Here is a 16,645-nt window from a genome sequence, read left to right on the forward strand (position 1 = left end):
TTTCTTTGAAGAAAATACTTGTATTTATTACAGCTTGCAAAAAGTCAATCGAACTCTTTTTCAAGTCCGCTGTGGTTGATATGAGAATATTATTTGCTTATTCTTCTAAATCTTACAGGTACATGTAAGTCCATTTTTTCTTGTTCTGTTGGCAGCTAATTTTTAAAGTGTATTTATGTTAACAAAAGTGCATATACTGTATAAGCAGTGGACATCTATATACAAGAAAGAACTATAGAGAGAGAAACGGTCAAACTTTTCTGCCACATTTTGAGCGGATGTTTACCTTTATGATCTACAATCATCTCCCTTTTTTAGCTTTGAATATTGACGATGACGACGCTTGCATCGATCTGCGTATTTATGACGAGGAGGAAATGTGCTGATTCCTCCGCGGTCAGGTTAAATATTAACCGGAAATAAAATTGAAAAAAAAAAGCAAAAAAACGAGGCTAGGCTACTATTGAGATAACCTGCTACTGCGTCTCGTCACACCAACGGCTGACGGCAAGAATAATCTGCACACGCTAAAGGTCACATTTTGCTGCTTATTGGACATTTTATGGGACCAAATAAAAAGAAATGCTTCACTCGTAAATTGAAGTGAGGCCGACAAATGTGTTACACACACTCAAAGAAGAAGCTCCAGGTAAACAAAACACAATCAGAATTTTAGGAAGAAACAAACAAATACAATTGAATTCAATCCATTAAAACTTCCTGTTTTGTCAATTTGAAGTTGTGTGCAGAGAAAAGAAGACGTTTCCAAATGAATACTTACGGATTGGAGGACGGTCGGAAGTCGGACATTTCCGAGTTGAAACCAGGAAGTGGCGGACGGGAACGCCCCGGAAATTCCGCTCGCGAAGTCGAAAAGAAAAAAAAAAAAAAAAAAGAGTCCGACTTCACCGGCGGACGACAATGTGACGTCACTCTGAAAGGCAAAACACAATTTACTCGAGTATAAAACTGGATGGCTTTTTTCATTCATAAATATTGGACAGAACTTGACATAAACGCAACGTACGTGACAGTATGCCGCAATCGCCCTGCATGAAATGATATTATTTAAATGTATGGAATGCTTATGAAATAAGATTACGTTTTCTGGAGGTCAAAATGAGTTTTGAAGAACAAAATAAAAAATCGCCTCCAACACTTTCAGGTCGGAACTGGGAAAATCAACTCGGATTTATCCGACTTCCGACCGTCCTCGAACGCAACATAAATCCAACTTTCTTTCCAATGTTGACATATAGGGGGCAGCACTCAACATTTTTCCTGTTTCATCAGCGCAACATTGGGCCAACGAGTCAGAAATGTGAACTTCAGTGACTCGGAAAAGTAAGTCACGCTTTAACTTGGCTGCACAAGAGTTTAACTCGACGTTAAGAATCATCTTTCACGTCATATTACAGATTTGATGTCTGACTGGACCAATACATTAAATGTAATCCTAGTTTGTTTCTTTTCTTTCAGGCAGCCGATCCAGCTTATGAAAGTGAAGATGATGAAAGTGCAAGCAATATGAGCCGGTATGATATGAATAAATGGCAAAATCTGAGGAAAATCCCAATTTGTGTGAAAAGTGTCCAATCGTTACCATTGAGATCACAAAGATATAAATCCAGATTTGATTGCAACCATAAAAAAAAAACCATGAAATGCAAAACAACAGGAATGGAGTTAGCCCACTCGAGTTCTCATCGATTCCAAAAAAAATAGACGTGATGGAAATTCAGACTTAGTTCACTCGATTATTGCAGTTCATGTATTTTTGTGTTGCTCGGATGAATGAAAATCGATTTTGCGTTTTAGCATTTACCACCCGTGACAATCGGATTGTTTGGAGCTTTTCTTTCCTCGCGTGCGTCTGGCGCTCATGTTTCGTTAGTTTTTTTTCTTTGTGAGAAAAGTGGTGACCTGCTGGGCTCCCTCGACCATTTCCCGTTGCGGGTTCACGGCGCGGCTCATTAATGCGGCGGCACGCACGCACGCCGTTAGCACCGCGCTAGCAGCCGCCACGGTTGGAATGTTCTGGACAAACATTGCACGCTAAAAAAGGCCCTTCAAATTCTATATGACAACATGTGACTTTCAATTTTCGGGTATTTTTCCATAATATTATGAAATATTCAATGTTGTTGTTGAGTATCGGCAAACTTTTGTACTCTTGGGCCACATTCGATTTTTATACTTCAAATGTGCGTGGACAGCACATAACACACTTTATTTTAAATGCTACATTTATTTGTTGTATTTTTGTAAATGTATTTTTATTTAATATCAATTCAGGAATAATTCATTCTCCTTTTTGAGTATTCGATGTTGAAAAAAAATTGTAATAAACAACTGAATAATGATCATAAATCTTAAATAAATACATAAACAAATCAATAAACACAAATAATCAATACATATAAATAATAATAGTAAACATTCAAAATATGTAATAAATGAATGAATAATGATCCCAATAAATAATAGCAATAATAATAATAATGATAGCTAAAAATCCAATGCACAGATCAATAATAACACGACATCCTAGAAAATACAATCATGTGACGTCATTGGATTGTGCGCGTGTTTGTTCCCTGCGGTGCACTAGGGGGCAGCAGTGAGTTCAGCCGCAGAACCCCCCAAAAAGCTTCTTGAGGTCCTAACAAAAGAGGACTGTATTTCAAAATTAGCACGAGCAAACAACTATGCAAAGTTTGAGCTGATGACAGTTTCAGCGGCTGCATGCAAATCTCAAACCTCACAAATTGGTTACCTAGCAACACATTTGAATGCTGCGCAGCTACTTGCATCGCGTATTTAACATCACATATTTAAACAGTTGAAAAAAAAGTGACTTGACCAGGGTCACAGCTGTCACACAAAGTTATATTATTAATTACGGGGGAATAAATGATAAAACACTTAAAAAACTGCATTCGATTTTCATTTATCTTTGCTCATTTTATTTCAAATGATGGTGCTTGCAAGATTTATTTCCAGTGCGAAATATAGCATGTAAGCTTGAGTAAATTTGAACCACCAACAAATGCATTTCTTCTTTTTCATTTGATTATTATTATTATTATTGTTACGTTTCATGGCAAAATGATTAGCGAAAAGACACGATTGAAATCTAAACGACCCGCTGACATTCTCAGTGGCTCGATTGTTCAGTGCGAGTCAGTTTGGTTTGAAGGGCGCGAGTGCAGGTGTACCTAATGTTGCGTCCCGCCTTAGCAGCTCGCCTGCCGCCTCGTCACGGCCAAAGCAAAGCGGCAACATGGCGGCGTGACAAAGTGCTTCTCGCTTCCATCCCTGAGTCAATATTGACCGGCGGCAGCGCGCAGGAGAGAGTGGCGGAGTTTGGAGGAAGCCGGGGCCAGTGGGGGGGGGGGCGTCCCGGTCGGCTTGATGGCGGTGCTATCATGCTAGCCCGGACAGAAAATAGCAACAAGTCAGTAGTTGGAAAAGAAAGTCTGTTCATTCCACAATCGTTGTGAACTAGCGCTACGCCGCAATCAACAGGCAGAATCTGCGCTACGTATTGTGGGTTATGCCTACATGGCGGCCATGAAGAAATTACACGGGCGGGACAGGAAGTCGGGCGTCTCGCATCAAGGTAAATCCACTATGTTTCAAAATAAAACCGTTTTTTGGGGCGGGAAGCTAGCTAGCTAGCTAGCTACACAGCATGACATGAGTCGGACATTTAAGACAAAAAAATAGCTCAGAATGAATTAAACATGACAAAACAAGACTATTTCAACACAAAGGGTACTTACTCATGGTAGAAGTCCCAGAAATAATGTCCAAAAAGCATATGGATGTGTCAACGGGCTATTGTTTACAAATGGACCATTCCAGTGTGACGTCATGTTGAAGTGCGCCCCTAGTGGTGGAGGGCAGGACGACAATGCGAGTGAATTAAAAAAAAAACAATCAGTGTGAGCTAGAAAATCGTTCAAACGGTTGATAAATCAGCAAGCAACGATATGGTGAACTTGTGCGCGCCGACGGATGCTTGAATCGCTCAAAGAACAACAAGATCGTTCTTTCGGCTGCCGGCAGCGATTCGAAGCCAGACGGAAGACAGTGAGGAGTAAAAAACGAGCACGGTGGCTAGCGTGAAACTACGACGCAACTTTTTTTTGTAGCTAGCGGCTCCAAACGACTGGTTTCAATGAGTCGCAGTAATGTAGTGTCCTACTCGGGACGTTTTTTGTGACACTTGACATATTTCCCACCGTTGAACGAAAAGGCTGGTCGAAAATCAAACTCTCTAGATTCATTTGTAATGGGATGTTTGCAGTGACGTCACCTGGAAGGGTCTATAGGACTCGATAACATGGTTGTTTTTGGGTGAACTCAAAAACAAACATCAAGCCTGCCATTTTAGTTTGGAGCGGCCATTTTAAGGTTATTTTGGCAAGTTCCAGGAGTACCTAAAAAAAAATAAAAAATAGGCAAAAGCCCCCCCAAAAAAGCAATCGAGCACGTACGTACTTTCTTGAGACATATTTTTCAGCGCCATGACTCAGAAAGTTCAAAGCTGACGCGACTGAAGAAAAGAAAAGAAAAGAAAAGAAAAGGTCAGGAAATGCTCAATCCTTTGACCAACTTTGAACAGAGCAAATACATGCAAGCCACTTTCAAGTTTTGGGCCCGATTCCAATCTGCACACACGCACACTTTGCTGTGTTGACAGAGCGCACACGTCTCCGAGATCGGTCGCCTCGGGGCGCAGCGTCGCCAAAGAGCACCGGCAGGTCATGTTTAGGATTCGGGAGGAGCGCTTGGATGGCGACCTCCTCCATCACTTTCCTCCAAAAAAAAAACTGGTACAGTCTGGTACAAGGTTATTATAGTTTGGGAATTTTTCGTTTACTTTTGATTTGGTTTTTAGTATAGATTTTTCAATGTAGTTAGTTTTAATTAGTTTTCAGGGTGGTTCTGTTAGTTTTTATCAGCTTTTGTTATTCCATGTTTAGTTTAGTTATAGTTTAAAAAGTGTGCATTATACGGAAGTGTATTGCATTCACTTGAAAAAAAGAAACTGTTTTTCTGACTAATTTTTTTTGGGGAGCTTTGGGTTTTTTTTAGTATATTTTTTCTGTTTTTCTGAATATTTTTTTTCTGTTTTACTGAATATTTTTTTTCCTGTCATAAATTTTTTTTAGAAAAAGAGAAAAAAAATTACTCCGAAAAACTAGAAGAAAATAATTATTCCAAAAAAAACTGAAAAAAAACTATTCCAAAAAATAAAAAATAAAAAAAATAATAGAAAAACAGGAAAAAAGTTACTCCAAAAACAAGAGGAAAAAAAATAGAAAGAAAACAGAAAGAAAAAAAATTATTCCAAAAAAACAGATTTTTTTTTTTTAGAAAAACAGGAAAAAAAATACTCCAAAAATCTAGAGGAATAAAATTATTCCAAAAAACAGAATTTTTTTTCCCAAAGAACAGGGAAAAAAATTTTGTGAATGTGAATGAATATTGATTGAACTTAACTGTATTCTAATGCTAATTGCTGCAAAATGGAAAACAATACAAATATTTTTCTTTTCCTGATGAAAGAAGAGATGCTAATTTTTTTCTTTTGGTCGGTTCCATCCATGTTTTTATGGCAATCAGACACAATATTATGTGGGCCTTGCAAAATGAGTCCAAATCCAGTCAAACAGCAAAATGGCTGAAAATGGCTGCCAGTCAATGAGGTCATCTAATTGTTCCTTCTGCCATCTTGTGACGAGCATTTAATTGGTGTACATAGATGAACACGGATGCATGATTTGGACTAAATACATCATTTTTCTTGGCAAATAAAAAATGAAAAAAGATGAAATTGGATCATTTGCCACGCCCGTGAGCTGATCTCCCATGATTGCTTTTCTGGAGACCTGATGATTAAATCTGGTGCGCTTGTCTGGGATCAAAGGCCCCGTGATGCAATCACAGAGCTTTATGGCACGTAACAAGATGGCCGCCGCGTGATTTGCATGATTAATTGGGTTTTTGTGCGATCTTGACACACGACGACGAGCGGCCGGGTCTTATCTTTGGACTTTTACGAGGCACGAATCTGTTCCCTGGCCGACACTCCCTGTTGTGCGGCTGCCGGAATGGACCAAAACTCTCCAAACACAAACTTTCTTTGCTTCCTGGAGGCAAGAAAGCAACAAAAAAAAACGTGTTCAAGTTGGATGATTAAAGGGGGAAAAAAAAAAAGTCCAGTTTGTTTCTGTTTTCATGAGCAACATCAATAAAGTTATTTTAGGCATTGATGACAATATTAAAAAAAAGAATCAACTGAATAATTAAATGATTCACACATCTTAAAATCGCTCAATACATTTAATAATTAAATAGATAAAAATCCACACCTATAAATTCATACAGAAAAGACAAATAATGTAAATAAATCTGCATAAAAATCCAAATATATAAATAAATAAATAAATCATATTTAAAATAGGAATAAAAAAAATCTTAAGTAGTCCCTAAATAAAAAGTAAATAAATAAAATACAACACGACATACATTTAAATCAAATTAAAAAAATGACGATTTTTATTATTTATAAATGAAGAATACATCCACATGTATGAATCAACCAATCAATTCATGTTAATAAAAATACCTAAATGAATTCACAGTATAAAAACAAACACATGAAATCCTGGCCCAAACTTCTGAGCTACTTTTGCATTTGTCCATGTTTAAGCGTTAGCGATTTCAAAAGATTCATTTCTCTCATTCATGGGAAATGAATTCCATGATTTGCTCCAACGGAGAAGTTATCAATCACAAAGCGAGGGCTGGGGTGGCGTCTTTGTCTGATACTGGCAGAGAGTTCAGGTTGAGGCTAAGGTCCGACTCAGCGTGCGGAACGCGACATGGCCGCCGCTTCCTGAATCTCACGCACACGCCGTGTAGCCCTTGCCCTTTGGAGCTGGCGGACGCTCCCAATGTTCCGCTCCGTGCACCCATGCGGCTCGTGAGCCGCATGGGTGCCAAAAAGGTGGCAAGAGGTCATTTGGAGCTCCACAAATTCACCTGGAAAATGGCTGATTCAAAACAATGGATGCATGTCTTCAGGTGAAGAAGACTCGTGAGCTTAGTTTTTATTATTATTATTATTATTATTATTATTATTATTATTATATTTATTATTTATTATTTATATATTATATTATGTATTTATATGTATTTATATTATTTTATTAGAATATGATTTTTTATTTATTTTTTATTATTTATTTTTTAAGTATTAATATTTTTTATTTTATTATATTATTTTTATGTATTATTTTTTTTAATTATATTATTATATTAGTATTATTTTATGATTAGTTTTGTCGTAGATTATCGTGGATTTATTACCTGAACAATATATCGATAATCACGGTATTGTCATATTTTGAGATAATTGTTATCATGCAGCTTGTATCGTATCGTATCGTATCGTATCGTATCGTATCGTATCGTATCGTGAGGTTCCCACCTCTACTTTTCAGACATGACTTCTTCAGACTTTTTTGATGATTATATTTGTGATAGACATTTCTACCAAATTTATGTAGCTCAGGGAAACAAAATTTTGGGGCTGAATTTTCAAAGAAAAAAAAAAAGTGGAAAGAGCCCTGCAAAAATCGAAAATGAGCCGAAAACAGGTGCTTCAAACTAAAATGGCAGACTTGCTGTGTCTTTTCAGGAATCGCTTCTTGAGACTTTTTGTGAGTCGACTTATCGTAGACATGCCAAATTTCTTGTTCCAACATCAAACTGGCTGAACTTTAAAAGGCGAGACCAAATCAATAGTGAAGCAACTTTTGTCATATTGAAAATGAGAAGACATTAAAAACTGCTCAAGTGAGTTTTGGGTCAAGCGAGGACACGCGTGGCGAGCAGTGGACGTTCCGAGGCTCGCTCCAGTGCGCAGGTCGCTTTCGCAACAGGGCGGGATGCTCCTCCGTGTACCCGATCAGCTTTTTGTTATGATTTGCTGTTAATGGTTGACGGATTTTTGACATTATGGACACTTGAGAAAGTGGCGCTTGCGTTTGTGTGCGTTTGTGTGCGTTTGTGTGCCATCCATTTCTTCTGACTGACCTCTTGGCCTCTGAGTCATGCTTAAAACACCAAATTTAACATTGAAGACAACAACAAATACTCTTAAAATATATTAAAAAAAAATCTGCCTTTACAAACAAATCAAACTGACCATACTTTACTTACTAATAATAACTAACTGATCAGATTTTTTAACAACCTAACCCTAAGAAGAACCAACCTAACCTAACCCAACCCTTTTTTTTTTCTTTTTTTTTTGGTACCGGTAGTCCTTACCTTAACTTTTACTCCTAACTATCCCAAACCTGAACTAATCATCACTTCACCTTTATTGAATAATTGAGTAATCACCTGCCCTCCATTTTGTTTTTTAATTTGGTAGATGAGTTGAGTTGAGTGGATATTATACACAAACAAAATTAGCCTATGCTAAACTGTTAGCAATTACAATTAGCATTAGCGCACTAGCGATTACCATGAAAGGTAAACAAACACAAACTAGAATTTCATTCACACCTACATCATATCTACATGAATGTAATAGTGTGTTAAAAGTCTCCTACAGACGACGATTCGTCAAGAGTTCAATCATGAGTAAACACAAGTGGAGCTCCGATAGCTACATTGAGCTCAATTAGCTTCCTGTTTACCGCGCGCGTTTGCAAAAACGGTCCGTGTAGAAACAAGGACGGTGGCACAAACGGCAGAGCTTCAAGGCAAACATTTTTAGTCAACCTATTTTTAAAGTCCATCCATCCATTTTCTTAACCGCTTATTCCTCACAAGGGTCGCAGGGGGTGCTGGAGCCTATCCCAGCCGGCAGTAGGCGGGGTTACACCCTCAACTGGTTGCCAGCCAATCGCAGTTTGTTTGTTTTTTTAAAGTCGACTTATCCGACTTGGTGGACTTTTTTTCCCCCAGCCCTAAACTAAACCGTATTTTGAAAACGGCTGTTAGCTTAATGTAAACGCGGGCTAACGGAAATTATCGTCAATGTTCCGATAATTAATAAGTCTTCAAACTACGGCTACTTTACGGCACTTCTCTGCTTTGGCGGGATTTGGAAAGACGACGTTGAACAATGCCATGATTAGCGAGTCTGCTTTTCGACATGACTCTATTTTTGACTAAATGACACTTATCAACTTTTTTGAGCTCACCGGGCATCCACGGCAATCACCACCTCGTCTGCGTTTCTGTTTTGTCTACGTTAGCCTGAAACGGGATTGCCAGATCTGCTGGGAATAACTTCTTCTTCTTCTTCTTCTTCTTCTTCTTCTTCTTCTTCTTCTTCTTCTTCTTCTTCTTCTTCTTCTTCTTCTTCTTCATCTTCTTCTTCTTCTTCTTCTTCTTCTTCTTCATCTTCTTCTTCTTCTTCTTCTTCTTCTTCTTCTTCTTCTTCTTCATCTTCTTCATCTTCATCTTCTTCATCTTCATCTTCTTCTTCTTCTTCTTCTTCTTCTTCTTCTTCTTCTTCTTGAGTTCCGCTACATCTCTACCAGTCCAGCTCCGTGCTGCCCACTGTGGCTCAACATGGTACTACACAAGTTCTGAATTCAGACTTGCCTGTGTATGCTCATCCAAAAAAAAAAAGAAAAGCAATCACCTAAAAATACAAAAGTGTGTTCTAGCAAGTGTCGACTGTATTTTTCTTTACAGCGGAGCGAAGGGCAGCTCAGGTGTGTGTACCTGCAATTTTATATCACAATAACAACAATAGGAGCAGATAAGCGAACGTGTCATCACGTCTTTGAAGTTGCAGGACAATCAAATTTGATTTTTTATTTTTTTTTGTTCAGCCACCATTGCTGGTGTTTACGTGCAAGTTGTCTACTTTAGCAGATAATTGACAAGTGCACGCTCTATTACTAATGATCAACCGTATTGATACTACATCCAGCAGCTGCTTATTAAATCTGTCTCTTCCTTTTTTTTGTTTGTTTGTTTGTCATGCAAACCAAAATTGAGGAATACAAGCGTAAAATAATGTTTGTTTCCATAGCAACTGCTGTTTGCATTTTATTGACCCGTGTATGACCTGCTTTGACATTTGACAGCATATCCAAAATAAATAAAATTTAAAAAATGTTATTTTGTCAATTTGGTGACTTTTCCTAAGAGGACCAAAAATATGATGTATTTTTTTAATTTGTACAAGTTCTATGAACTTTTTTTGTTGAAGGGGATGCTTGAAACAGTGTTGAGAACTGGATTTGTTTTTCCGCCACATTGGCACAGATTCCCACCAAAACATGACCCGAAAGGTCATGGGGGAATCTCGAAACTGTCAAAGAGTAACAACATTTTTAAATGGCAAAACTTTTATCCACACGCACACACAAAATTCAACCTTTTTTTTTTCATTGTCATAATTTTGTCTAAATTGTGTTTAGTTTTGTTTCATGTTATTATTATCATGTCACTGTTTTGGTAGCTTTGTGTCCATGTTGTAGTGAGTTTTCTTATTATTTTTGACAATATGGAATTGAGCCTTTTTAATGATTTTAAATCATGAAATATTTGGAGAGTACACTTTTGCTTCCCTCTTTGGTCCTCAACACTATAACAAACGTCCCCCCCCCCCCCCAAAAAAAAAGAACATCAATGTGAAACATTTTTAATCAACTTTTTTAATCGTAAAAATGTAATGCAACAGAATTTGCCATAAATATACTGTAAGAACTTTTTGTAATACAAAATATGATGAGGTTATTTAGGTGAAAGCCAATACGATGCTCGATATGATTGAACCTTCAAAAAAAACAACATTTATTTACATATGAAAAAAACTGTTAAAAGTGTAATGCAATGAAATTGCAGACGTGAACAAATGCAAAAAGCAGCACGAGGCCTCTTCAGACGATGTCGAGTTGCGAGCTTGCTGGCAAAAAGTGTCGCTGCATGTGCTCTCTCTTTTTATGGCTCACAATAAGCCGTCCAAAGTCCAGCAGAGTCTCTCTGATAAGCGGAACCAATAAAAGCGGCAGCAGCCTCGCAGTGTCAACACCTCCACCTCCTCCTCCTCCTTTTTTCTTCCTTTCCTTAATTCTTCTCCTCTTTCACCTTCTTCGCCGTCTTCTTCTTCTTCTTCTTCTTCTGTGCTTTCACGACCATGTGGCCCATCAGCCGGCCCACTCATTAGCATCTTTTATATCCCTTCAGACAGGCGGCAGCATCATGGCAAAGTAGATCCATCCTCCTCGCCTTCCAACAGGTGTCAGGCGGCCGGGAGAGCCCGAACGGAACTTGCGAAGAAAAGCTTCTTTTTTTTTTGTATTTTTTTTATTTTTTTGTTGCTTTTGATGTTTTCCAACATGGTGTCCAAGCTGACGTCCCTGCAGCAGGAGCTCCTGAGCGCCCTGCTGGACTCCGGGCTGACCAGGGAGGTCCTGATCCAGGCGCTGGACGACATGGACCCCAACCCGGCGGCCACCTTCGGGGTCAAGCTGGAGCGGCTGCAGCCGCCCACAAGCGACGCCAAGCCGGCCTTCCACGCGCTCAGCAACGGCCACGGCAACGGCAAAGCGGCCGCCAAGCTGTCCGGCGACGAGTGCTCGGAGGACGGCGACGACTACGACACGCCGCCCATCCTGAAGGAGCTGCAGGCGCTCAACACGGAGGAGGCCGCCGAGCAGCGCGCCGAGGTCGAGCGCATGTTGGCGTGAGTCGCTGCGTCGTCACCGCGATCGCGATCGCCTCCGATTCCGTTGCAATTCGGCGCAAAGCAAAATGGGCCGCCGAGCCAGTCTTTGACTCGGATTTGGATGTTTCCAAGTGACGAGATTTTTGATCAGCTTCAGCACGCTTGTTGTCATTACATTTCTTTTCTTTTATTTACTACAAAATGGCCAATAATAATCATCGGCGCTATTTAGTCAAACATTGCCCAACTCGTAAAGGAAATCGAAGAGACTGTTCAAAAGCAAACAAACGCAAAAAGTCCTACAAATCATAATAATAATAATAATAATGACAAAACTGAATTTGAAGACAGTGTTAGGGTTAAAAAAAAAAAAGTACAGTACAGTAAAAGGCTTCTAATCTATAAAACAACTACTGCATCTATACGACTAATATTTTTACATTTTCCACCTCGCAAGGGTAAAAAAGGAAGTTGAAGCGTTAGAAAATAATATGGCCTCGTTGCTACTTAGGCCGACTGCTCTTGCTGCTGCCGTTAGTAGACTACTATTAGTATAAGAAATTAATAACTCACGATATTAAAAAAAAAAAAAAAGTCCACTACGTCTACCAACTTGTTCTACAACATCTCATAAAATGAGAATAATTTGTAGACTTTCACCTCACAATAATTAAATAAAAGAAGTTAAGGAAAAGTATGTGAATAAAAAAAAGTATATATAAATACGCTACTATTATTAATAATAATAACAAAGAGTGTCTTATATATTTTCCACCGATCAAGGATGACAAGTTGGAAGCTGAAGAGAACATGTTAAGAAAATACTTGAAGTCTTACTACAAATTAATAACATGATCATTTCATCTTTCTACCGCGCAATGATAATGAAACAGATTGAATGCAAAATGAGGAAATAATTTAAAAAAACCGTACAGGCCTCACTTACCACCACCAAATGAGCCATGGAGAAATGTTACAAAAAAATGTACAGTAAGATATTAGTCCATAAAAAAGGTAATACATGAAAAAAAAAAACCACTTTTTTCTGGCATGTATGCATCTGAAAGAGAAATAAATCGGAGCAGCAGCAAGGCCGAAAACACGTGAAAGAAGCCAGCGAGCAACTGCCGACTTCTTATTAATTTTATTCTATAAATCATCAACTGGAAGATACACAGTGTCGCGATTAGGCTTCAATGGACATCAGGTTATTCATTGTCAAAAAAAAAAAAAGTTATAAACTAACATCTCTCACACTTCCACATTGGCAAAACAAACACACGCGCGTGCCTGATGGCGTTTTTTTTTTTTTTTTTTTTTAATAACTGATGAAAAAGTGGCAGACGAGTGACGTAATATATATTTTTTTTGTTCAATTAATTTCTTTGTTTTAATTCCGTGGCTCTTTCTCTTTATTGAAATGTTTTATATTGGAACGTGCCCGTTCACAAAATGGCTGACAGGTTGCAATGAAAAGTGAAAAGTCCATTTCAAACATTAGCTGCATGTGCAATTATTATTATTCATCATCATTATACTTATTACTACTGTATTACATATTTATAGTTAGTGCAAGTGATACATTTTTCAAATCAGGAAATTTCATGTGTTTCTCAATCTGATGCTTCTCTCTAAAGTCCAAAGTTTTCCACGCAGCACTTGAACGCACCTTTTGAAAATATTTACAGCAGCTTATTCAAGTTGCAGTGATAGGGTGGCCTCATTTTTTTTTTTTTTTGTGATATAGTTCCTCCAAACAGGCCACATGAGGGACGTTGTTATGATCTTAGTAATGAAAAAATTATGGATAATGAATTTCTCCAGAAATTGCACTTAGTCTAGTTCACATCATCATCATCATCATCAATAGGCAATCGTGTACATTTGAACACAGGAGCAACAATTCATACTGCGGTTTCATAATATGAACAAATCATAAATAAGAAAAAGCACGTTTTTGTAATCTGACTTTTTGTTATATCACTTCAACACAATATGTGAAGTACAGGAGGATCCCAATAAGGAACATCCTTTTATTGTTGTAAGCAATGAGCGACCAAATCGGCCGATTAATCGGGTGTCAGAATTTGATTCTGCCAGTCAGCCTCGGCCTCAAAAAATCCGCATGATCAACTCAAACTACTGAACTTCAAATCGTCAAACAACTCAAGTGCACCTGAGCAGCGATTCATTTGCGTACCACTAGAGGGTGCCCACGTACCACCGTCGGTACGCATGCTAGCCAAAAAAGTGCAGCGTGACGTCGTTTTTTGGCGTCGTTGCGGTGGCTGAGCTGAAATTGTTTGTTGTTGTTGTTGTTGTTGTCCGTAGGGAGGATCCGTGGCGCGCGGCCCGCATGATCAAAGGTTACATGCAGCAGCACAACATCCCGCAGCGCGAAGTGGTGGACGTCACCGGCCTCAACCAGTCGCACCTGTCGCAGCACCTCAACAAGGGCACGCCCATGAAGACGCAGAAGCGAGCCGCACTCTACACCTGGTACGTGCGCAAGCAGCGGGAGATCCTCAGACGTAAGTCACCGTCACCGGCACCGGCACCGTCACCGTCACCGTCACCGTCACCGTCACCGGCACCGGCACCGTCACCGTCACCGGCACCGTCACCGTCACCGTCACCGGCACCGTCACCGGCACCAGCACCGGCACCGGACGGACAGACGGACCGAATCAAATCAAATACACGCACACAAAAAATGAAAAACTTCATTTAGTCACTGTCGCTTACAGTATAAATTCCATATATTTACTATTATTTGTGCATTGTTTTATTGTCAATTTGAACATACAGTATATGTATTTGGTTTCATAGTTGTTATTATTATTATGAATATGATTATTTTGCTATAAACCTTGTTGCCACTTTTACTTCCTCGAAACATTGTTTTGATCATCTTCTCCGTTCTAAGAATAATATTTTTTAAAATATGTTCTCATTATTTGATTGGCTGCGATTGGCTGGCAACCAGTTGAGGGTGTAACCCCGCCTACTGCCCGAAGCCAGCTGGGATAGGCTCCAGCACCCCTCCCGTGACCCTTGTGAGGAGTAGGCGGTCAAGAAAAAGGGATGGATGAATTCAATTTCAGTTTTTATAATTGCAATATTCATAATATTAATTGTTTGTTCATATTTATAACACAAATATTTTCTTTATTAATAATTAGATATTTTTCTCATAAAAAAATCATATAATCTTATAAAATTGTCTTATGTTTTTAGTAGTGTATTTATTATATTTTTATTAATAGTATTAGTTGTATTCTTATTATTACTGGTTTTACTTATATTGTTTTAACACTTTCCACCAGTAATTATATAATTATAATTATATAATCTAATTAGAAATAATTATATCATTATATAATCTTATTTTTTTGTGAAAAATATTATTATTTTAATGTGCATATTTATTTTTATTTGCATGATTAGGAATGATATTCTTTTCAGTTTTCGCACTAATATCTTTGATTTCATTGAAATAATTGACACATATACACACGCATATGAATATTTCTTATTCTGAAGAAAATGATGTCATCTAATCGATAATGCATATATTTATTTATTTATTATGTTTCTCCTGTTTTATTGCTATAGTGTGCAAAAGTATTGGGCCACTATTTGCTTTTGGTGTATTCTCAGCAGCCACACAGTAAATATGCAGTGCAATTGACCTATACTGCAATATGCAATATTTGTATAACATTTATTGACAATCTGGATGATTTCCTTGAGGACGCGCACCCTCTTGGCTGTCCTCCATCAAACAGGAAGTAGCTGACTGCTCGTGCTAAGTGTAACGTGCAAATGTGGCTCAAGGGCCCGCCCCCGATCGCCCCCGACACGGTTAGAGGTCATAGGTCAAGCGGCCTTGCTCTCGTGTTGTTGTTGTCGTCATGTTATTGGATTGTCTTCGAGTCTTCCTTGAGCGTCTTCGCAAACATTGTGCAAAGTCGTCCTAACGCGCGCTTCTTCTTATTATTCTTCTTCTTCTTCTTCTTCTCGTTTCCGCAGAGTTCAACCAGGCCGTGCAAGGTTCCGGCAGCAACATGGCCGACAAAGGCAATCAGGACCCGGTGTTTTTTTTCCCAGAGTTCAACCCGTCCGGCCAGGGTCAGCCCGGCGGCGGCGGCGGCGGCGGCGGCGGCGGCGATGAGGTCGGCGGCGAGCCCTCCTCCAAGAAAATGAGACGGAATCGTTTCAAATGGGGGCCCGCCTCGCAACAGATTCTCTACCAGGCCTACGAGAGGCAGAAGAACCCCAGCAAGGAGGAGCGGGAGGCGCTGGTCGAGGAGTGCAACAGGTTGGTGTCGCCTCGGCGGTATTTTAAAAAGGTCACAATATTGGAAAAAAAACAAAAAAAGTGCTCACCCTAAAAAGCACCTACAATCTCTAATAATGCAAGCACACATTGATCACATCACAAGCAAATTCGGTTCCCCTTCATCTGACAATTAGCATCGATTTGAAACATCGAAGGCCAAAACATCCCTCATGAAAATTAAATGACACTAATAAACTAGCCACTAGAGTGTGCTAGAACTGCACAAATGGAAATCAACATGACTTTTTTTAACAGATGAGTTCCTTTTAAATATCGTGAACATGACGATGACGATATTGTGGCAGTTTTAATATCACGATATCACGATATATAAGTACTGTCTCAAATATTCTCCAATTTCGAAACTATAAATGTATAGGATGGTATGCCGAGAAAGGTTTCTTGGGAGGAGCAATATGGCGACCTCGCGACCTCAAAAGTCTTGGCCTATCGGCTATCCAGTCATTTATAGAGATCACTGGGTGGAAGGAACTGAGGGAAAAAAGAAAAAGGTGGTCTACAAAGTAGGACGTACCATCCACTTGTTCATTTTTTTTTTTTCCGTGTTTTAAAATAGTGAGCAGCTT

The 16,645-nt window shown here is 38.9% G+C and overlaps 1 protein-coding gene and 1 long non-coding RNA gene across 4 annotated transcripts in view; one reads left to right on the forward strand and one right to left on the reverse strand.

Annotated features, from left to right (window-relative positions):
* LOC144033569 (uncharacterized) lies at window positions 1-4,867 on the reverse strand. Its single transcript, XR_013288009.1, has 2 exons — window positions 3,219-4,867; window positions 1-934 (listed from the first exon to the last, which is right to left on the reverse strand). It is a non-coding gene; the product is annotated as an uncharacterized LOC144033569 (long non-coding RNA).
* Window positions 3,205-16,645, forward strand: part of hnf1ba (HNF1 homeobox Ba) — a 27,862-nt gene continuing 14,421 nt past the window's right edge. The window contains exons 1-4 of one of the 3 annotated variants that reach the window (XM_077541749.1): window positions 3,205-3,622; window positions 11,400-11,734; window positions 14,048-14,247; window positions 15,749-16,037. In XM_077541749.1, the coding sequence (XP_077397875.1) occupies window positions 11,484-11,734; window positions 14,048-14,247; window positions 15,749-16,037 (740 nt within the window). In that variant the 5' untranslated portion in view covers window positions 3,205-3,622; window positions 11,400-11,483. Of the gene's footprint in view, window positions 3,623-11,074; window positions 11,735-14,047; window positions 14,248-15,748; window positions 16,038-16,645 lie in introns of those variants that run through there. The other 2 variants (XM_077541750.1, XM_077541751.1) reach the window with 2 other exon arrangements.

The sequence above is a fragment of the Festucalex cinctus genome, chromosome 13 (assembly GCF_051991245.1).
Source record: "Festucalex cinctus isolate MCC-2025b chromosome 13, RoL_Fcin_1.0, whole genome shotgun sequence".
NCBI classification, from domain to species: domain Eukaryota; kingdom Metazoa; phylum Chordata; class Actinopteri; order Syngnathiformes; family Syngnathidae; genus Festucalex; species Festucalex cinctus.